The 23,154-nt window shown below is 45.6% G+C and overlaps 2 protein-coding genes and 1 long non-coding RNA gene across 3 annotated transcripts in view; 2 read left to right on the forward strand and 1 right to left on the reverse strand.

Annotated features, from left to right (window-relative positions):
• The window catches only part of LOC147629264 (uncharacterized), a 54,881-nt gene that overhangs the window by 13,680 nt on the left and 18,047 nt on the right, over positions 1 to 23,154 (forward strand). The gene's annotated exons all lie outside the window — the stretch shown is intronic.
• Positions 19,218 to 20,227, forward strand: LOC147629265 (uncharacterized). The gene is made up of 4 exons (XM_086812978.1): positions 19,218 to 19,361; positions 19,437 to 19,630; positions 19,699 to 19,828; positions 19,917 to 20,227. The coding sequence occupies exons 2-4, from the start codon at positions 19,458 to 19,460 to the stop codon at positions 20,112 to 20,114; spliced, it is 501 nt and encodes a 166-aa protein (XP_086669104.1). The 5' UTR covers positions 19,218 to 19,361; positions 19,437 to 19,457; the 3' UTR covers positions 20,115 to 20,227.
• LOC147629266 (uncharacterized) lies at positions 20,613 to 21,330 on the reverse strand. Its single transcript, XM_086812979.1, has 2 exons — positions 21,165 to 21,330; positions 20,613 to 21,076 (listed from the first exon to the last, which is right to left on the reverse strand). The coding sequence occupies exons 1-2, from the start codon at positions 21,276 to 21,278 to the stop codon at positions 20,879 to 20,881; spliced, it is 312 nt and encodes a 103-aa protein (XP_086669105.1). The 5' UTR covers positions 21,279 to 21,330; the 3' UTR covers positions 20,613 to 20,878.

A 23,154-nucleotide genomic window follows, 5' to 3' on the forward strand; every position in this document is an offset into this window, starting at 1 on the left:
CTCCTGGTCCAAGACCATGGGCACAAGCTCCTCCCAAGTAATGGTGCTGAGCCTGCCACTCGTAATCAAAGAGGAGTAGAAAGCGGAATACTGAGCAGGCAAGTGGGACAGCAAAGTAATGGCCATGTCTTCAGATGATATCTCCTTCCCAGCCTGGAGGACTTCCTGCTGAAGGGCTTGCAGCTTGTTAATGTGCTCCCGCATTGTCGATGACTTTGCAGGGTTCATAACCCGCATTTGCACTTTCAAAAGGAGATCCTCTTCATGGGTGATACCTTGTCATAAAGAGAAGCCAAGTGCTGCCATATGCCTCTGGCCAGCGTCATGTGCTTTACGTGATTGATTACTTGTGGTGTGCAATTGAGGAAAATAAATGACCGGACCCTGGCGTTGACATGATCCCACATCTGTGCCTGTGCCTCGTGGTCCTTCTTCATTGACAGTAACTCCCCTTCCTCTGCTTCCGGCCTAGGAACCTCGATAACGATGACGATAACGATGAAATCAGCAAGGTCATATGACTCTAGCACAGACTCCATCATAACCTTCCAGATGCCGTAATTGTTCCCGTCCAACTGACGGTCCACTGGGAACGTGGGGAGAGTCGGGATCTTCACATGCTTCTTAGCCATCTCCAACAAATCTGCCATCGCGGGGATGTAACTGAAAAAGGGTGGGTGGGTGGGAAAAAAAAAAACTCTAAACCTGCAAGTGGCTGTCCAGTACTTTAGCCCGCCTTCCTCTTGCAACTTCTCTTCCAGAACAGTCCAAACAGTCCACCAATCAGCAACGTAACTATCCCCCTCTTGCTCAGAAAACTCCCAAGATCTATCAAGAGCCTAGGGCTCTGATACCATGTCAAAATATGCAGCGGAAATGATAACCAAACTTGAGACCACAAGAGCAAGTAGAGTGCACATATGGCTTCAACCAAGAAACATGGTTAGAAGTCATCTCCTGTCTTTATGAGACACCAGGGCCTCTGTTGTGGGTGTGCCCGCCCTGTATAGGTGTTTTATCATTTTTCCTCACTCCCCGTATTTTTTCCCCATTTTTTCCATGATGTGGGTGGCTGCCACAGGTTGGCAGGAGCCTCAGATGCTGGCCGACTGCACTCATGTGTACCAGGAGCTGGCCGACTTCATCGGGAGGGGTCGTGGTATTTTTCTCTGTTGGCCGACTGGATGTGCCCAGTCGTGAGGGCCACTAGTGCTGGCCAACTGCATGATGGGGCCATATAAATAGGCCCCGTTGCCCCACATTGTACTCATTCAGTTATTTCTCGGGATCTTGTGTATAGAGAAGAGTTATACGCCTATCTCTCTCCTTCTCTTGTGCTGTCTATTTTCTAGGTCTAGCATTGCATGATATATCAGAAGAGCAACAACCAGATATGATCGACGAAGCTGAAGTCATAAAGCCAGAGCAAATTCTCCTCCATAGATGAAAGCATGGATCCGGTTTAACATGAAGTTTAAAGACCGTGGAACCCATGAAGCAATTTGGTTGGATGAAGAATTGTTTCAGGAGTACCCCCAGTTGTTGGCAGACTACCTGCGGCCAAGTTAAGCAGGAGGGAATGTCACGTGGGGTACACAGTGACACACTGGCATGATCATCAATGCAGCATTTGTACAGAAGTAGCACCTTTTTTAGGAATATTTGTCGTACGTCGTGACCCCATTGTCAGCCCTCAGTCTAGGGACAATCAGGCACGAGTTACGTAGGTCAGTCTCTGAGCCTTAGAGGTCAGTTAGGTGTCAGTCCTCTTAACCCACTTGGAGAATTCATCATATAGGTACATGTAGATGTCAGCCATAGCCATATATGCATGATTAAGCATGTAGGTTCATTGCATGTAGAAGGGGGCCAGCCTTAAGGCCAGCCCCAAGGCAGCCCAATGTGGGCTAGCCTTGCAAGGGGGTAGCCAACCCGCTAGCCATTTACCTAGGCCAGTTGGCAGCCTGTAGTGTGCTTAGGTGACAGTCGGCCAGGCCTGACCAGAAGTCAGCCAAGCCAGACAGCTAGTCGGTCAGCAGCCTGACCAACCCAACAGCCCGGCGACCAGCAGCCGACAAAGTCCATCATCAGACGACCAGGCATTTACCCAATCGTGGGATCTCTGTAGGCCGACAGCCTTCTCAGGCAGCTGACCAGCAGCATAAAGCCATATAATATATGTGCTTCAGTTCCTCATCAAATATTCAGGTATTCAGCAATGAACAACAACAGTTCAGCATTCCAACTCAACTCCAAGCAACAACGAAGCTCCTCTTCACATTCAGCCAGAATATGTGCAGTCCTACAGCTATCTGGACTTGCATCAGTGGCCAGAAGAGTTTTCAGCAGAGCCTTGGATTAGGTGGATACTCAGCCGACGTACAGTCTTCCTCGTCCTTGCATTGGGCATTCATATCACTTGTTACTCAAGCATTGTACAACATTCTCCAAAGAATAATATAAGCAAATACTCCTGCTTGCAGGGGGCCCTTCAGTGGGTAATTGGGACCAATACTGTGTCGTCTTCTTCATTCTCATTCTCCTCTCTCTCTCTCTACTCTCTGAATTGGATGCTAAAGATTCTCACCACATAAAGGTATAAAGAAGGCCTAAGTGTGCGTTACCACAATCAACCTTAGTGGATGTAACAATGACATTTACACATGTCAAACAAGCATCAGAAACATATACATGCTTGCACACACACAATACCAGTCTCACTCACACATGCAAGTGCAGTTTCACATGCAAGAAAATCACCGTTCACAGAGCGCTTGTACAGATACTTGGCACAGTTCCTGTAAACTCTACGGCTTGATCTGTCTTGCCAACAGCTACACCTAGGTTCCGGTGTGAACACCGCCTGAACCCACTAGTGTAAACAAACACCTAGGCTCTAGCAATCACACTATCTAAGCCCACTAGTGTTAACACACCAGACTCTGGTGAAGACACCATTTGAGTCCACTAGTGTACATGTACCAATAGACATTTATTGGCAAGAACAAAACCTTTAATATGGAAAAAATACCAGATAAATCCCAGTAAATTCCCTAAGGCTTTGGGGATGTTCTAAATGATGCACAGGCATATGTATGCATATTATGCAAGATGCAGAGTGCTTTCTGATGCAAACCCTAAGGCTTCTACTGACTCTACATGCATGAATGATTCTCTCCAAGTGGGTTAAGGGACTTGACTGACTGACTGACCCACTAAGGCTGAGGAATGACCTACGTAGCTCGTGCCTGACTTATCCTGGACTGAGGATGTACAATGGGGTCACGGCGTACGACAAATATCATCCTACTGGGTTTTAAAACTGTACAAATGTTGCACTTCTGATGATGAGCCATCTTGTCACCATGCACTGAGTGCAGAGTGCATGTGACATTCCCTCCTGATTAGCTTGGCGGCAGGTTCATGGCTTCCAAGTAGTCCGCCAATAACTGGGAGTACTCCTGGAAGAACTCCTCGTCGAGCCATACGGCTTCGTGGGTGCCTCGATCTCGGAACTTCGTATAGAACTGACGAATCCGTCGACCGGAACCATGCTTTCATCGATGAAGAAGGATCTGCTCAGGCTCAATAACTTCTGCCTCGTCTACCACGTCTGGCTGCTGTTCATCTGAAACATCAAACACTTCTGGACCAACATATGGTTTTAGCCAAGAAACATGGAAAACATCATGCATTGTCCAACTGGCAGGCAACTTTAACTTCATTGAGACATCACTTATCTTCTTAACTACTGGAAAAGGGCCAAAACTACGGAATGAAAGCTTGGGACAACGTTTGTCCACTTGTTTCAATCTCTGCTTCATGATACGCAAATAGACCCGATCCCCTTCCTTGAAGTGGACATCTCGTCTAGATTTATTTGCCTGTCTGCTATATGCTTCTTGAGCTTTGGTCAAGCGGTCCTTGACTGACTCAATGATCTCGGAAAATGCTTCCGTGGTTTTATTAGCCTCTAAAGATGGAGACACCATTCTCGTCAAAAGAGAAGAAAAACGGCGACCAAAGGCTGCTTCATATGGAGTCCGTCCGACACTGGATGAATGAGTGTCGTTCAAGATAGCTTGGACCAACGGAAGATAGTGCTCCCATTTGGACTGCTGGTCATGACAGTATGACTTGAGGACATCAAAGGCCAATTGATTATAAATTTCTGTCTGGCCATCTGTCTGGGGATGGAATGCACTAGACAACTGCAACTTAGTTCCAAAGTTTTCAAATAATGCCCTCCAGAAATGCGAGGTAAACTTGGAATCTTTGTCTGATGTTATGGTGCTAGGCAAACCACAAATTGGATACCAATGCTTGAGAAACAAACGGGCTACGTCCTCGGCTGTGGCCGTATGCTTGCATGGGATGAGCATGCAGAACTTACTAAAGCGATCCACAATGGTAAAACACTGAGTGTTACAGGATCCAGTGGATGCTGGTAGAGGCCCTACAAAGTCCATAGATATGTCGATAAAAGGTCCGTCGGGGATAGGCAAAGGTTGAAGTAAACCTGCCTTCTTTGTATGGGGAACCTTGACTTTTTGACAAATCTTACAGGCTTGTACATGTGCATAGACATCACGCCTCATCTTTGGCCAATAAAAGGACCGTTCTAATTTCTCGAGGGTACTGTTGATACCCCTATGTCCTCCAACTAAGGAGTCATGGGCATCGTGGAGAAGAGCGGAACGCTTTTCTCGAGTAACACAGAGACGGTTCTTGTAGAACAACCAACCGTTCTGTACTGAATAGTTGCCAGGCTCAGAAGTGAGGGCCAAACTATACTGAGTACCAAACTCAGGGAAGTCGACATATTGGTCTTTCATACTATCCAAGTCCTTCCCCGTGATTTCGAGAATGGTAGCTTCTTGGACTGCCTGGATGCTGGACTTTCGACTGAGAGCATCTGCTACTGGGTTATGCTTACCAGGGATGTATTCAATCATACCTCCAAACTGTTGGAAGATTTGATTCCACCTGGCCTGTCGATCACTCCACTGGGCACTTGGCATAGTTTGAAGCCACTTAAGTGCTTGGTGGTCTGTTTTCACTGTGAAAGCCTGTCCATAAAGAAAAGGCTTCCAATGTTTGAGCGCTGTGATCACACCCAAAAGCTCCTTGTCATATACTGAATAATTCTTTTCGGCGACATCCAACTTTCTGCTGTAATAAGCCACGGGTCTATTGTCCTGTTGGAGGACTGCACCTATGGCTACATTGCTGGCATCGGTGATGACCTCGAAAGGTTCGTCCCATGATGCTAACTTTAATACAGGTGCTTTTGAGGCAGCTTTCTGGAGTGCACGGAATGCATCAAGTGCCTTACCTGTAACTGAGACTTTCTGCTTGCGAGTCTTCACTCCCTTGAGCAAGTCGGTAAGAGGTGCTGCAAGGTTGGAAAACTGATGGACATGTGTGCTATAGGCCTTACAAAGACCTACGAATGAACGGATTTCTTGGGCGGTCTTAGGAATATCCCAATCTAAGATCTCCTGAACCTTTGATGGGTCCAGTCTAATCCCATCGGAACCGATGATGTAGCCCAAATACTGAACTTCCTTAACACCAAAGATAGACTTTTTGGCGTTTATGTAGAGCTGATTATCTCGCAAAAGTTGCAAGACTTTCTCCACATCTTTCTCATGCTGCTCCGCAGTGGCTGAGAAGACTAGTATGTCATCAAGGAATATGAAAACACACTTCCCAATGTGGACTGCGAAAATCCTAGACATCATCTTATTGAACGTTGCGGGTGCATTTGTAAGCCCAAAAGGCATGACTACGAACTCGTAGTGACCACGCTCTGTCCTGAAAGCTGTTTTCGGAATGTCAGCTTAAAAAATGCGGACTTGATGGTAACCACTCTTGAGATCGATCTTAGTGAAAAACTTAGCACCGTCTAAACGCTCCAAAATGTACTCTATCCTGAGCATAGGAAACTTATTCTTGATAGTGAGTTTGTTTAATGCCCTGTAGTCTACACAAAGGCGTGCAGACTTGTCCTTCTTTTGGACAAATAGGATAGGTGCAGCAAATGGGGAGGAAGAAGGCCGAATGAATCCGGCTCGGAGAAGCTCAGATAACTGCTTTTCCAACTCGCCCTCTAAAGTCTTGGAAAGACGATAGGGAAACCTGCTAGGAGGATCTGATCCAGGGACCAAATCAATGTGATGGTCCTCAAGGCGAGAGGGAGGGAGACTGGGTGGGAGATCGTCCCTAAGCATAATGTCCTGGTGTCTGGATAGGAGGTTTGCTAACTGAGGGACTGAAGATGTAAGGGATGCTACTAATGAGGGAGGGGCTGTTTGAGCACGAACATAAAGAAGTGCTCCTTCTGCTCCCTTGCGGATAGCTCGTCGGGCCTGGAGATGTGAAATCAATGGGATGCCAAGAATGCTTCTATCCCCCCGAATCATGACAGGCTCAGGAAAACCCTTACAAATAGTAAAAGTGTCCTGCCCCCAATTGGGAATAGGCTCATACTGACGGAACCACTGAATTCCTAAGATCATGTCACACCCTAACAGAGGGGAGACGATGAAATCTCGTTGAAATGAGGCCTTCTGAACTTCAAAGGCAAACTGCTGTGCCTTCTGGGAAATGTGGGTGCGAAGACCAGGTGTAAACCCGTCCACATCCAGATGATATGGGACTAATGTGCAGTTCAATTTATTAGCCAACTGGGGAGAGATGGCGTCTTCAGAACTACCCATATCGAAAAGGACTACAAATTGTCGGCCCTGGGCAGAGCCATAAGCTCGGATGAGGCTCTTCTGAGCAGCATCGCTCTCACCCTCCTGCTTAGCATCAAATACCACGGATGGGATAGGATGCATGGAAGGTAAAAGTTGAACTGCATTTGAGGTAGTAGGCGGGGCTGGAGGAGCTGGGGAGGTTGTGGCAACTGTGGCAGAAGGAGCTTTGGCAGCTTGTGCCGCTTGCCATTTGTGGCAATCCTTCTTACCATGCCCTATAATATGACAGAAAAAACATCTATTTTCTGACTGGTACTTCTTTTGCTCCTCTGGAGGAAGATAACCTCCAGTAATGCTTGCTTTAGCCTTTTCATCAGCAGGGGTTTTCTTAGGTTCTTTATCCTTCTTACCCCCTGAACTGGAGCTATTACTGCTGTCCTTCTTAGCATCTTTAGAAGATGCGTTACCTTTCCCTGTCTGTGCAGCTGATTGCTGCTGCTGGGGTTTGGTACTGGACTGAGATGCTTGCTTGGGCTTGCCCCCGTTGAGCTTCATTTCTTCATTCTGAGCGAGAGTCAAAGCCCGGTCATATGTACTTGGTTCAAAGTTACGAACTGTGAACCGAATGTTGGAGTCCAATCCACGAATGAATTGCTCCATCTTGGCCTGCTCAGATAACCCTAAGTGCTGTGCTAAAGTAATAACCTTACCGGAAAACTGAAGCACTGGGGAACCGTTCTGTCTAAGTCCATAGAACTCGTCTTTCAGACCGGTCATGTACTGGGGCGGGAGAAATCTGGTCTTCAGGTCATGGACAAAGATGTCCCAGTCAAAGGCTGTGACACCTGTGGCCTGGTCAGTATGAATACTAGACCAATGCTGCCACCAAGTGACTGCCTCACCAGTGAGATGGGGAGCCGCTAAGTGGACTTTGTCTTGAGGGTCTGTGATCCTAGCTAATGGAAAATGAGCATTAAATTGATGAACAAATTGATTAACTGAAGAATGATCACACTTACCATCATACTTGCTGAAATTCGGTTGACTGCGAATGATGGTGGTTGATGCTGCTGCGGGATGCTGGCTGGTGACACCTATGACTGGGGAGACTGAGGAGAGCTGCTGATACCTCAAGTGTATGGCCTCCTTTTCCCGTTGGTGTTCGAGTAACATACGTTCTCGATCAAGCTCACGTTGGTGTTCCCGAGCGGCGAGTTCAGCCTGACGCCGGTCTTCGTCGATCCTGCGTTGGGCTTCCTCATAGTCCCGTCTTTCTTCTTTTTCTCTTCTCCTTCGGGCCTCGTCCTCTCTCCTTTGTTGTTCCATCTGAAAGAAGAGGGAGATGTAGTCGGGTGCTGCTGGAGGTGTAGAAGGACGTGCTGCTGCTGCCTCCAAGAGTTGGAGACGCTCCATGAGTAGCTGGTTCTGAGCTCTTAGAAGAGCTATGGTGTCTGCTGTAGGCGGAAGAGCAAGGTCTCCTTCGGGGGAGACGTCTTCCGGCTGATGAGTACTCTCTCGTGTAGACATGATGCTGAAGTCGGTGGTCGTGCCGGAGCGCAATCTAACCATCCGAGGATGCCCCCACGCTAGGATACGGTGTGTGGACTATCTGAATCTGATACCAATGTGATATGCAGCGGAAGTCTTTGTATTGGTTGATCCTGTCACACAATATGCTCACACCGTCTTCTGTATCCTGAGTTTCGTGAGTTTAGCAATCCATTTCATTTACTTCAAACTTTAAAGAGATGAGAGAGAGAGATATGAGAACTATACACCAGATTGGGTCCCGAATTACCCACTGAAGGGCCCCCTATCCCGATAACGAGATAGTATTTGCTTTATTACTTTAGAGAGAATGACTTTGGACTGTAGATAAGCCAAACGCAAGATCTCGGAGGATCGGAGAGCGGCTGATCTGTACACTGCTGTAGAAACACCTCAATGACTTGATCTTGAGCCTATGCACTCTTTCCAAGGGCATGAGGAAGGGCTGCACACCTGAGGCTCAAAGAAGAAGGTGGACTGTTCTACACACTGTTAGAATGCTGAAAACACATATGAATGCTGAGTTACCTTCACCAGATGACTGCTGAATGTGTGGATGATGCACAGAATGCTGGACACTGATGCAAACAACAGGTTCAGGGCTGGAAACTGCTGTAGACTGTTGCTTCAGGGCTGGAATCTGCTGTGGACAGAAACGCTGAGCTGTGGAGGATGCTGTGGACTGAAACGCATGAGCAACAGGGGACTGCAGGGCTGGTGTACGGCTGGAACAGAAACGCAGCACTGCTGCTGTACTGCTGTGCAAAAACGCAGGTGAAAACAGGCTGCAAACTGGCGTTGAACTGAAGGTGAAGGGTATGCTGAATCTGGGCCTGAACTGAGTGCTGAATTCAGGGCTGAATGCAAGCACCTAGGGCTGAATGAAGCTAGGGTTTCTCAAGGGCTGGAGAAGCAAGCTTATGGGCTCTAGGGTTGGATTAGTCTTGGGCTGAAAGCAAGAGAGAGGAGAGCTCTTAGCACAATGAAGACTGAATGAGAAAAGAGGCTCTAGGCAAGCCTATTTATACTAACTGGGGGTTGGTCATTTAATAAAGTCAATATTTATAAATGCCCAATAATGCAAATAATGATAAATAAATACTAATAAATATGGAAAAAATACCAGATAAATCCCAGTAAATTCCCTAAGGCTTTGGGGATGTTCTAAATGATGCACAGGCATATGTATGCATATTATGCAAGATGCAGAGTGCTTTCTGATGCAAACCCTAAGGCTTCTACTGACTCTACATGCATGAATGATTCTCTCCAAGTGGGTTAAGGGACTTGACTGACTGACTGACCCACTAAGGCTGAGGAATGACCTACGTAGCTCGTGCCTGACTTATCCTGGACTGAGGATGTACAATGGGGTCACGGCGTACGACAAATATCATCCTACTGGGTTCTAAAACTGTACAAATGTTGCACTTCTGATGATGAGCCATCTTGTCACCATGCACTGAGTGCAGAGTGCATGTGACAACAATTCAATAGAGTAGAGACTTTGTGGTTCATGTACCTGTAGTAGTGATGGAAATTAACCAAATGTGAAGGAGGCTTAGCAGTATATGCTGTTGCTTAGGCCATGGAACTGCTGTGAGTGTACGTGCGTGCTTGTGTTTCAAAAGGTTTTGCGCCTTGTATATCAATACTGTGCTCTTTCTTTTTTGACTGAAAAAAGATTCGATGGTGCTTGTTGAAATATCTTGCTGATCTTGGTTATGGGTTGGAAGTTTGTTAATCTTGGCTATGGGTTGGAAGTTTGTTGTCTTTGTTTTTTGTTCTTGAACAATTGTGTCACCAATTGGCCGACCATTTGGTCCATCTCTAGTTTTTGTGTCTCGTTCACTTGATGAAGGGAGAGAGTTAGGGTTTCATGTGGGAGATACACACAGAAGAAGGAGGGAGAGAGAGAGACATGTGGGGATAAGTCAACTCAAGAGTATGAGTGTGTGACTCTCCTATCACACATGTATATTTGCTCTAGTACACATAGTGCACTTAGTACATTAAAAGTACTAAGTGTACTATGTACTATAAAACTTATGGGCTTGTACACACTACAAGGGTGGGCATAATTCCTTTACCCCAACAACCTCCCACTTAAAGGCAAAGTGCCCTTAAATGAAGGAAAAGAAAAATCAGCATGTACATGATAATATACAAGGCCATATCAAGGCTGAAACTGGCCTCATCCAATGCCCATCAAGTGTCTGCAGTGAGCAAACCGCTCTGGAGGCAAACTCTTTGTCAACAGATCAGCCGGGTTGTCATCCGTATGAATCTTGACAAGCTGAATATGCTTGTTCTCTATCACCTCTCTGATGAAGTGATACTTCACATCCACATGCTTCGTCTTTGCATGAAAGACAGGATTCTTTGCCAACTGGATGGCACTCTGACTGTCACAATGCAACAATGGAATATCCCCTGTATAACCCAAATCAACCACTAACCGAGATAGCCATAATGCCTCCTTGCAAGCCTCTGTGGCTGCAATATACTCGGTCTCTGTAGTAGATAAGGCAGTGCACTTCTGCATCCTGGATTTGTACCAAATCTGTACCAGCAAGTACAATAGCAATAAATGCTCTCCTGGCTGTCCAAATGAGTGAAAATCAGACCTTGACAGTCCTCACCACTGCATACAACAGCCACCCGTGTATGACCTGGACTGTGTTCGACCCATGGGATTGTCACGCCATGGAAGAGCCAGTATTCGTGCCGTGTTTTGCCTATGGGACTGTCACACCATAGGGAGACTCGTGCCTGGAACTGTGTCTTACCTATGGGACTGTCACTCCATAGGAAGACCAGGTTTTTATGTTTTTATGTCGTGCCAGTTTTGTGCCGATAGATATTTTGTACTTGTTCCATGAACGGGAGATATGTCCATGTTACTATTTGCACATGCACACATGATTTGCATGTTTGAAACTGTTTTCGCATGACACGTATTTTTGTGTTTGCTTGCTTGACGTGTTACTTACTGAGCGGGGACGCCTGCCAGTGAGTCGTGAAGTCTATTCTGTATTCTGACGAGTTTTAGTGCATGTGAACAGGTGGTAAGTATATGGTACATGTTGTTTTTAATATTTTATTTCTAACCTTTTGTTTTATAAGGTTAAGTGTTCACATTCATTTAAAAGTGGGCACCCCCTTTGGGCACCCACTTAGGGGCCAAGGTGGGGAGCCCAACTTAAGTGAGTGTGGGGGTGGGCATGGTCACCCACCACACCCTTTTGGAACTGGCCACCCACATGCAAGCGTGGGGGGGGGGCAGCCAAATCAATTTGTTAAACTCCACTCTAATTTTTATAAAAAAAGAGGCTTCCTCCTTCAAGCGTGGACATGATTCGCTTCCACCCTCTTACGTAAGACAACCGGCGACTATCTCTCTTGCGCATGTTTTCATTCAGGCGGCTGCTTCTGTACCCTCTGCTGCTGGGTGCGCCTGCTCTTCTACAGGCGGTTGTACCTCCAGCCAGCGCTGACTGCAGGTGCCATCTATCCTCCGGCTGCACCTCAGCACCTTCTGCAGGTGGCTGTCACCTCCAGAAGACTGCACTGCTGCGCTGCCTCCTCATACAGGCGGCTGTGTGCACTTCTACAGCCAGTCGTCTCCTTTCTACACAGGCTACGTTATATTCCCAGCAGGCTGCCGCCAGATGGTACTGCTCTTGTAGGCGCCTGTGTGCCCATGTGCTGCGCCTGTCTTCAGCAGCTGTGTGTGTCCACTCCTTTCATAACAGGCTGCTCCTCCAAGCCATCTTCTTCCCACGCTGCAGCCAAGTATCTTCTCCCTTGCGTGGGTACTCCATCCTCTCACAGCAGGCGGCTGTGGTCTTTGTGGTGGTACTTGTCTTGGTGGCTACGCTAAGTTCATCACGAGGCGACCGTGCCATCCCAACAAGGTGGCTATTTCTTCAACAAGGTGTTATATCTTCTAAGGCTGCCTCTCTATTTCCTACTTTGAAAGAGGTTGCTCATCTTCTCCACCGGCGACTACAAGAAGACTTCACATCTCCTGGGTGGCTACATCTTCTACACAAATACCACGGGTATTGGTTCTCTATCAGCCATCCACAAGTAAGTGAATTTCAGATTTAAGTAAAGTATTTTGTGTTTAAATCTGATAAGGGATTCCCGACTCCCTACACGGCCAACACCCGTTCGGTGCCGGGTTGTCCAAGCTCTATTGGAGAAGCTCGGTCCAAAGGTGCTGAGATTGGGAGAGCCAGGCGTTAGTACTAGAGCGCCTGTTTGTGCGTGGTCTCGGAACACGAGTGAGGCGCTCTCCGCGGAGTCCAGTGAAAGCACATGACCGTAGAGACTGGACCACGCTAGTGGTCATTCTGCTTCAAGCATCTACATCGAATTTCGACTTCGAGCCTATTTGTTTGGTACTGTTTTCATATGTACATGGACATCATCTGGTTCTTGGAACCCATGGAGCATTGTATTTGTTAAATACTCCCAATAAATATATCAAATATTGAGGGGGGGGTCGGCCCGTTCCGGCCCCAGTGCTGGTGTCCATCTTTCCATTTCATTTCATTTCAATTTCAAGTTGTATTAAGTTGTCGATTTCAAATTTGTGGTTTTTAAAGTTGTGCTATTAAGCGTGTGGGTGTCCAACGGAGTCTTCCCACTTGACGGGATCGGTTTCATGTACCTGCTCAATTGATAAAAATGGACATGCAAATCCCAAAAAATTGAAGCAAATACCTCGTACAAATTTTTGATTTCTGTAGGGCAGCAAACGGCGGGTTCCTCAGGCGGGAGTATGGTTGAAGGGCTGATACTTTGATGTAAGCTGCAGCTCTAATGTGTGCAAAGCTTCTGTCTGTGCAGGCTCTCTGTAGACCACCGACAGCAACAATCATGGCCGCTTCTTTGACATCGCGATTGGCCCCTTCCTTTGTCCAGCCTGCGCTCGAGAAGGGCTCTCTGGTTGTTGCTCTCAAGCCCGCTTCTGTGGCAGGCAAGGTAGTGGGCGACGGGACCTCCACAGGTGCAGAAGACGTCGGGTCCAGTGGCTTACGGCACGCTGGTGGGTAACCAGCCTTCGCTCCGCACTCCTCCGCCCTCACCACGTTGCTGCTATTCAGCGCGCCCTTCTCTGACAGCCACGCGCGAAAGGTCTAGAACTCCAAGTGCCCAAAGTCCAGCGCCACGTTGCAGCTTACGGTGACCTGGTACACCTGCACCACAACGGCGCTCACGGTATTGACCTTGCGCAGAATCCCCGCGTTTAGGCGAGCTTCGAGTAGGAGTTCCAACTCCCTCTCCTAGAGTGGCTACTTCCACAAGGCAGCCATCGCCCTTCTGCGAATCATCTTTTGGGCGTCTATTTTCCGAGCCTTTTTGGGCAGCCTGCTTAGTAGGAGTTGTGGAGAGTTTCCTCTTTGATGGCAGGGCATTTCTTAAGAAGCTCAGCTACAGAGGTGAAACCGGTGGCCCTTGCAGTTGGCGTCAAAATGCCTGTGGGCACGCACCCCTGCTTCTTCAAGCAAAAGCTGCAGTTGCAATCGCCACGGCTCTGATACCAGTTGAAGGGAATTAGAGTCTAAAAACCAACCGCACAAGTGAAAAAAATTTTCTTCGAAATTTTGGTTTTCTTGGCCAAATCTTCTCACTTGAAGATGAGGCTCAATCAGCAGTACAGGCTACAGCCAGGCGCCTCCTACCCATTAGGCGGCTGTTTCCCCATCCTCTCAGGCGGCTGTGCTCTCAGCAGGTGTCTGCGCCTGTTTACTAGCCTGCTGCCCACTCTTGCTGGCGGCTGTGTGCCACCCTCCAGTAGGCGCTCTGGAGGGTCTTGTGGACCTCCGTACCGAATGACCATCATTTGCAGGTTGCTGTCCAGCCTGCATATCACCTATTGGTGGCTCCTGTTCCATGCCATAAGGTTGAAAGATCATGCCCGGTATCTCCTCTAACTGTGGCATATCCATAGGGATATCTTCTGCCATCTCTGGCTGTCCATTTGGACCATTTTCAGCACCATTTAAGGGCTGGTTTTGATGCTGTAATGGCTGATTTACAGCCCTTGGTTGTTGTCCATGATGTCCATCATCATCAAAGATGACTCTGCTAGGCTCCTGTTGCCTTGCAGGCTCCTTATACATGCATGTTTCATCAAAAATGACATCATTGCTGCGTATAATCTTTCTATTCACTGGATCCCAAAGTCTATACCCCATTTCACCTCTGTCACCATATCCTAGGAATATGCATTTGTGAGACTTAGGATCAAGTTTGGTGCGTATTTCCCTGCGTATGTGCACGTACGCAACGCAACCAAACACTCTCAAGTGCTTGTATGACGGAGGCTTCCCTGTCCATACTTCCTCTGGCACTTTCCCACCAAGCCTCGTGTTAGGTGACCTGTTTATAAGATGAACGGCTGTCATAACAGCTTCAGCCCAAAAACCATGAGGTAACGCAGCATGTGACAACATAGAACGGACCTCCTCCTGAATGGTCCTGTTCATCCTCTCTGCTGTCCCGTTTTGTGGAGGATCATAAGGAGTAGAGAGCTCCCTCTTGATGCCTTTAGCATCACAAAAGTCCTAAAACTGTTTGGACATATACTCTCCACCATTGTCGGAACGCAAAGCCTTCAGTGTTTTTGCCAGTTTGATTCTAACATGAGCAACAAACTTTACAAACACTGAGAATGTATCACTCTTCAAACGAAGAGGATAAACTCACACCTTGCGTGTGGCATCATCAATAGAAGACACAAAATATTTTGCCCCTCCCAAAGAAAGCTGAGGCATCTCACATACATCTGTATGCACAAGCTCTAACTGAGCATCTTTCTGTCCAAGAGCTTTCTTGTGGGGGCACTGGAGTTGCCTGCCATATATACAATGCTCACAAAACTGAAAACTTGAGAACTTTAGAGAAGGCAAGTAACCAAAATGAGACAATTGCTCCATTCCTTTGACACTCATGTGTCCCAATCGGCTATGCCACAAAGAGATTTCCGGCAGCTCGGTTGCATTTACATTAGCATGGTGATAAACACCAGCATGCATGAAGTAAAGAGTGTCCACCTTAGAGCCTCTGGCAACAACCAGTGAGCCCTTACTAATCTTTCACTTTCCACGACCAAATGTGGTAACATAATCAGCATCATCAAGCTGTCCAGTAGAAAGCAAGTTCTTCTTGATCTCAGGCACATGCCTGACATCATGGAGCATAAGCTGTGAGCCATCTGAAAACACAAGCCTCACATCACCTCTGCCAAGAATCTTGCATGCATGGTTGTCACCCAAATAAACTACTCCTTCATTGCCAGCAGTATACCTGACAAACAAGTCTCTGCAACCTGTGACATGAAAGGAGGCACCTGAATCAATGATCCATGAGTGCATACCATGCCCATCTCCTGCAAGAAGTGAATGGGCATCAAGTGAAGACGTGAATAGGACTTCATTCTCACTGTCACCTGCATGTGACACATTGACTTCTTCAATCTTGACTCCACTTTTGCCCTTTGGCTTTGCAACTTTGGCTTCATCTTCATCTTTGTCTTTTTCTTTGCCCTTTTCCTTTTGATCATTCTTCCATTTGTAGCATTGCTTTTTGATATGTCCCTTCTAGCCACAATAATGGCATTCCAAATCCTTTTTGGAGCGGGACTTGCTCCTTTCCCGTTCTTGGCTTTTACCCCTTTGCTGGGATCTCCCACGTGCATTCATTGCATTGGACTTTCCAACAGAGTTGTTCTTCCTGTTCATCTCCTCTTGAAGGAGAGCACCCTCCACATCTGCATATGACAGCATAGCATTTGAATTGCTAGTGGCTGTCCTGAATGTGTTCCAACTCTCTGGCAAAGTGCATAAGAGAAAAGTGGCTTTGAACTCATCGTCCATTGCCAACTTTTGATTGATGACCTGGCTGACAACACCATTAAACTCATTTAGATGGGCTGTCATGGACGCCCCTTCCTTCATTTGAAGACCTATGAGTTTCTTCAACCAATACACTTTGCTTGAGGCACTTTGCTGGGCATACAAGTCCTGCAATCTCTGCCACATTCCCCAAGCTGTCTTCTCTTCACGTATGCTGAAAAGTAAAGTGTCTGACACAAACAACATGATAGTGGATCTTGCTAGCTCATCCATATCTTTCCATTCTTCAGCAGTAAGAGAAGCGGGCTTTACACCCCTTTCTTTGATGGGCTTGTGCTGCTTCTTCTGGAGCAACACATTATAGCACTGGGTTTGCCAAATGTCATAATTATGTGAGCCTTCAAGCTTCTTGATGTGAAGTAATGAAGAGCTCTCACCTGTGGTTGCCATAGCAATATGCAACCTTTGTCAATGCCTGACTCCCTGCAAGATGTGCAAACACTGCACCAAAGCACACAAAGTGCTCACAGTTGTTCTCCCAAAGTTTATCTCCCACTGCGGAAGCACGAATGCAACTCTCCTCCCACTGAATGTGATAAAATCACCAAAATCTGGTTGTTGCAGATTTAGGACAGCACCTTAAATGTGCTCTGTTCCCCTTCCAAAGTACTGTACAACAGTACTAAGTGCTCACCAATGATGTACCAAATCTATACCGGCAAGTACAGCAGTTGAAAATGAGCCTTTTCCTCACTCAAATAATGTACAACCATGCCAAAACTTGTACAAAGTTGTACCAAATCTGTACCAGCAAGTACAGTAGCAATAAATGCTCTCCTGGCTGTCCAAATGAGTGAAAATCAGACCTTGACAGTCCTCACCACTGCATACAACAGTCCCGAACAGAAATTAGGCAAAAGCCCCTTGACTGCAAGTGGATTTCTGAGGATTCAAGGCATAAAAGTCTTCCCTGTTGCTTTGCCAAGCTCAACAAGCATAAAATCTTGAAAAACCCCTTGATTCAAGATCAATTTCTGATCATACATGGTACATTAACGCACATGAAGGCATCCAGAGTCTTCACAATGCTTCACCCTGGCCACATATACATCCAATACATAAAAGACCCTTGATTTACAGGCACATTGAGTGCTTGACAGGCATCAACACATTGCCCAAAGCATCAAATGCCAGTGCCTGCATGTAAATCAACCCAATCGGCACAAAAGCCCTTTGATTTGCACTCCAATTTCTTGCAATTTTACCCCGAATGTGAGATTACTCACATCATACAGCATGTATGAATGCCCAATGGCACAATTACATGAAAAGCCCCAAATTTTGACACCCGAATTCTTGCAAATTGAATTGGAATGTGACCAATGTCATCCAATTTTGCCAATTTTGCTCAAAAATTGAGCAATTTGGACCTGTACGTGCTCAATTGATGATTGTACCTGCTCAATTGATGATTGTACCTGCTCAATTGATGATTGGACATGCAAATTCCAAAATTGAAGCAAATACCTCAAGCAATTTCTGATTAATGTTGCAGAAAGGGAGGAGTCGTATTGCTGCAGGAAAAGGGGGGTGTTGGGGGGCGTCGTGCTGATGCTGCTGCTGTGCAGAAGGTGATAGCTGAGGAGCTCTGGTCATATGCCTGGTCGCTTCTTCTCTAGGCTCGAAACTCCAGTAGTAGAAGCTCGCGGGTGAATCTCCCGAGAAGCAGGCGTATGCGTGCGATGTTGGCGTTCATGCGTAGCTCTCCTCGTGGGCGACAAGACCTCCACGGGGACACGTAAGCGTGCCCTTTGTTACGCCTTGGCCAGCGCTACACACGCCACGTGTTTATCCAGCGGCTCCAGCGAGACGATGATGTTTGAGCCGGTGCTGCTGCTGGGACGCAATCGCTTCGCTACACGCAAGTTTGCTTGGTGATGGCACAAGCTCGGAACGATAGCATATCAGCGCCAACGCGAAGCCAACGCGAAGAAGCCAAACTACCAGTGGGTTTCTAAATGCGAGGGAACCGTCTATACCGCTGGACGGAAACCACCACCAAGGGAATGGCTGATGGGCACTGCGTAGTCTGCTGCTGACGTAGGGGCTGCAGGAGACGTTAGATGGTTTGTTGGTCGGGCTTCTACAGTCAATTTTCAGCTCTGCACCTTTGAGAACAAAACCCTAAAACCAGAGCTCTGATACCAGTTGAAGGGAGATGAGAGTTAGGGTTTCATGTGGGAGACATACACAGAGAAGAAGGGAGAGGGAGAGAGAGAGACATGTGGAGATAAGTCAACTAATAGAATATTAGTGTGTGACTCCCCTATCACACATGTATATTTGCACTAGTACACATAGTGCACTTAGTACATTAAAAGTACTAAGTGTACTATGTACTATAAACTTATGGGCTTGTACACACTACAAGGGTGGGCATAATGCCTTTACCCCAACATTGGAAACGGGAGAATATCCTTTACCTATTGCTCTAGACAAAATTGGAGACACACAGAAAATGGATGAGCTTGCGTTGAAGACAGCAGTGGCTGCGATGCTTAGAACTCCTACACTTGCTTCATAGTGAGTGAGTATGTTTGAATGAATCTCTCTCTCTCTCTCTCTCTCTCTCTCTCGCTATGTTTCTATGTGTTTATGACCAGTGTACACATGGAACATATGTAACACTATTCGTCTCATAGATCCATTGGGTTTTTTGTAGGCATTGATTTTTTTTTTTTGTTTTTCTTTCTTTCTTAGCAATGTTTTTTATCTTCTTCAAGACGTATAAACTTCCTCGAACTGAAAGTGGAGGACATATTGTCCATGAAAGTATGGCTATGGATTTATGGTTGCTCATGAGACCAAGCACTAGACCCAAATGGAGTACTGTGGAGGAGCTTGCAAACTCTTTGGTTAAGACTTCACATGACTTTGATGTGAATGCTCAGGAGGATCAAAGAGAAGTCATTATTAAAATAGGGGTAAGCTTTTCTCTCAAAATCCAAGCCTCCCAGTTTTGCATATCAAAGTTAAGTTGATATTCAATCGCTGTATTACTGCAAGAAATCAAGAAGCTTGAAGGGGATGATTCATTATCAAACACGAGGGGGACGACCTTGGTGATACCACCCTTGAAAAGATAACTAAAACCCGAAGTGATTTGAAATTCTTTGTCAAAGATACTCGCATAAAAAATTTGGATGATCTTGTCACTGCATTGGTGGTTGAATGCAAATGGGTTAGACTTTTTCCCTTTCTCTTGAAATTTTAATTCTGTTACTTAACAACATGCATGGTTCTATATGATGTGCAGGATGAATTATCTACAGATACAATGTTTCAAGCTGCTGCTTACGTGGCAAAAAAGGATGCCTTGAAAAATATGCAAAAGGGTCGATTTGATCCTGTATACCTTGAAGGGTGGGGGAACAAAAACTGGTGCTATGGCATCTTTTACCTTTTTGGCATTGTGGAACTCCAAGAGGGAAAGGTGGTCTTAACCACTAGGTAATTCAAATTGTGACATTCTTGTATAATACACTTTGCATAAAAGCTTGATAAATTTTGTTTTCTAGGCATCCAATCAAGAAGATGGAAGAATGTCTCCAAAAAGCGACAAAGTATCTTAAGAGGATTACCAAAGACAAAGTAGTTGTCTACCTTGATGGAGAGTATGTGGATGGCTTACTTTATGTGCCTCATGAGGTAATGTACAGTGTGCTTAGTCTGCTTCAAACTCCATGTAAAGCTGCTGTCTTGCCATGTACTAAAGCTTTTTGAACTCTCACTACAGAAAAAGTTTGCGATTTCAGATTTGACGATGGAAAGTGGTGCATGGACAAAAGACGCAAAAAAGTTTTTTCGAGGACTTCTCAGGACAATAGTTGGTGACAAAGTTTTACTTTGGAAAGTGGAGGATGTTAAGAAGGCCATTGAAGTGAGGGAAACACTGATCAATGATGGGATTGGTTGTGCGCTTGGAAGCCCTTGAACTGTGACTACAATTTTCACCATGTATTTCAAGGCTTATCTTTGCTCTCTTCCCTTTTGTAGACGATTGGATAATGCCCAGAGCTTGTTGTAGAGTTGACTGTGATCAAGAGGAACATTCACTCAATCATATAATCTGAAGGTATCAGAGTTTACGCTCTGTAGAGATATTTCTTTTCATTGTCTATGTAAGGTCCCTAATACGAATACACAGTTTATAGGCAAGCTTTCAAATATGGAAGTTACTGAGTATGGGCGCACTGATTTTATAGTTGTGTGTGATCTTTTGGTCAATGGAAATAATTTATCTTGATTGTCAAGAATTTACTTCTATTTGAATGTTCTGCCTATCTAAAAGGATTTATGGATACAACACTTTTAACATCTCTAGGAGAGTATTATCATTTTCTCTCTGTCTCATCTCCTCAGGTCCGTGACGGGCTCTTGACAATCAAGATAAATTATTTCCATTGACCAAAAGATCACACACAGCTACAAAATCAGTGCGCCCATAATCAGTAACTTTCATATTTGAAAGCTTGCCTATAAACTGTGTACTTGTATTAGGGGCCTTACATAGACAATGAAAAGAAACATCTCTACAGAGCGTAAACTCTGATGCCTTCAGATTATATGATTGAGTGAATGTCCCTCTCTTGATCACAGTCAGCTCTACAACAAGCTCTGGGTATTATCTTGTCGTCTACAAAAGGGAAGAGAGCAAAGATGAGCCTTGAAATACATGGTGAAAATTGTAGTCACAGTTCAAGGGCTTCCAAGCGCACAACCAATCCTATCATTGATCAGTTTTTCTCTCACTTCAATGGTCTTCTTAACATCCTCCACTTTCCAAAGTAAAACTTTGTCACCAACTATTATCCTGAGAAGTCCTTGAAAAAACTTTTTTGCGCCTTCTGTCCATGCACCACTTTCCACCGTCAAATCTGAAAGCGCAAACTTTTTCTGTAGTGAGAGTTCAAAAAGCTTTAGTACAGAGCAAGACAGTAGCTTTACATGGAGTTTGAAGCAGACTAAGCACACTGTACATTACCTCATGAGGCACATAAAGTAAGCCATCCACATACTCTCCATCAGGGTAGACAACTGCTTTGTCTTTGGTAATCCTCTTAAGATACTTTGTCGCTTTTTGGAGACATTCTTCCATCTTCTCGATTGGATGCCTGGAAAACAAAATTTATCAGGCTTTTATGCTTTAGTACAGGGCAAGACAGTAGCTTTACATGGAGTTTGAAGCAGACTAAGCACACTGTACATTACCTCATGAGGCACATAAAGTAAGCCATCCACATACTCTCCATCAGGGTAGACAACTGCTTTGTCTTTGGTAATCCTCTTAAGATACTTTGTCGCTTTTTGGAGACATTCTTCCATCTTCTCGATTGGATGCCTGGAAAACAAAATTTATCAAGCTTTTATGCAAAGTGTATTATACAGGAACGTCACAATTTGAATTACCTAGTGGTTGAGACCACCTTTCCCTCTTGGAGTTCCATAATGCCAAAAAGGTAAAAGATGCCATAGCACCAGTTTTTGTTCCCCCACCCTTCAAGGTATACAGGGTCAAATCGGCCCTTCTGCATATTTTTCAGGGCATCCTTTTTGGCCACGTAAGCAGCAGCTTGAAATACATGGTGAAAAATGTAGTCACAGTTCAAGGGCTTCCAAGCGCACAACCAATCCTATCATTGATCAGTTTTTCCCTCATTTCAATGGCCTTCTTAACATCCTCCACTTTCCAAAGTAAAACTTTGTCACCAACTATTATCCTGAGAAGCCCTTGAAAGCTTTCCTGCAGGTAGCTTTCGCTCCTTGTAAAAAACAATCTGTTCTGGCTGGAGGATCTCCTCAAGCTCATCAATCTCTCGTGGATCTTCTGTGACAGGCTCGTCAGGATCTCGTCCCACATATTTCCCAAATAGACTCAGATGAAATGCATTGTGAATCTTCTAGTGACTAGGTAAAGCAAGCCTGAATGACACTTCATTGATCTTTGAATCCTCCACTTTCCAAAGTAAAACTTTGTCACCAACTATTATCCTGAGAAGCCCTTGAAAGCTTTCCTGCAGGTAGCTTTCGCTCCTTGTAAAAAACAATCTGTTCTGGCTGGAGGATCTCCTCAAGCTCATCAATCTCTCGTGGATCTTCTGTGACAGGCTCGTCAGGATCTCGTCCCACATATTTCCCAAATAGACTCAGATGAAATGCATTGTGAATCTTCTAGTGACTAGGTAAAGCAAGCCTGAATGACACTTCATTGATCTTTGAATACCTTGAAGGGTCCATAATAGCGAGGAGAAAGCTTAGGATATGATCCTTCTCGTCCTGGCCTCTTCCGAAGCCTGGCTTTCTCAAATTTCAGCAAAACCCAATCACCTTCTTTGACTTGCATGTCCCTTCTATGCTTGTCAGTAGCCATTATTGCTTATCTTGTGATCTTGCAATGGCTGTCCGCACCTGAGCAAAGGCTACTTCCAAGTCACGAACATATTCATCAGTTGCAAAAATCTCATCCTTTGTACGAAGGATGGGTGGCAATACCACTCTGCCATAAATAATCCCAAACGGAGCCTTTCTCGTGGAGGCATGGATCGTATTGTTGTAGTCAAACTCAACAAGTGGAAGATACTTCTGCCATGCAATCTTTTGATCTGCCACATAATATTTCAATAAATCAATCCGTTTGGGGATGATAAGCTGATGAAAACTCAAGTTTAGTACCCATGTTATCAAATAAAGCCCTCCAAAAGAGGCTGGTAGTCCTGGGATCTCTATCCCCAACAATGGATTTAGGCATGCCATGATGCTTGAAGATATTAGCAAGAAAAAGCTTTACCATATGATCAGCTTTAATGGTTTTCTTGACGGGCAAGAAATGAGCTTGCTTGCTAAACCTGTCCACAATGGTCCAAATAGCATCATTCCCATGCTGGGAGCTAGGCAAGTCCATAATAAAATCCATAGTAATACTTTCCCAAGGTTGCGAGAGAATAGGCAATGGCTGAAGCAAACCTGGAGGTTTT

This window comes from Cibotium barometz, chromosome 18 (assembly GCF_041138505.1).
Source record: "Cibotium barometz isolate CiBa-2024 chromosome 18, ASM4113850v1, whole genome shotgun sequence".
NCBI lineage: Eukaryota > Viridiplantae > Streptophyta > Polypodiopsida > Cyatheales > Cibotiaceae > Cibotium > Cibotium barometz.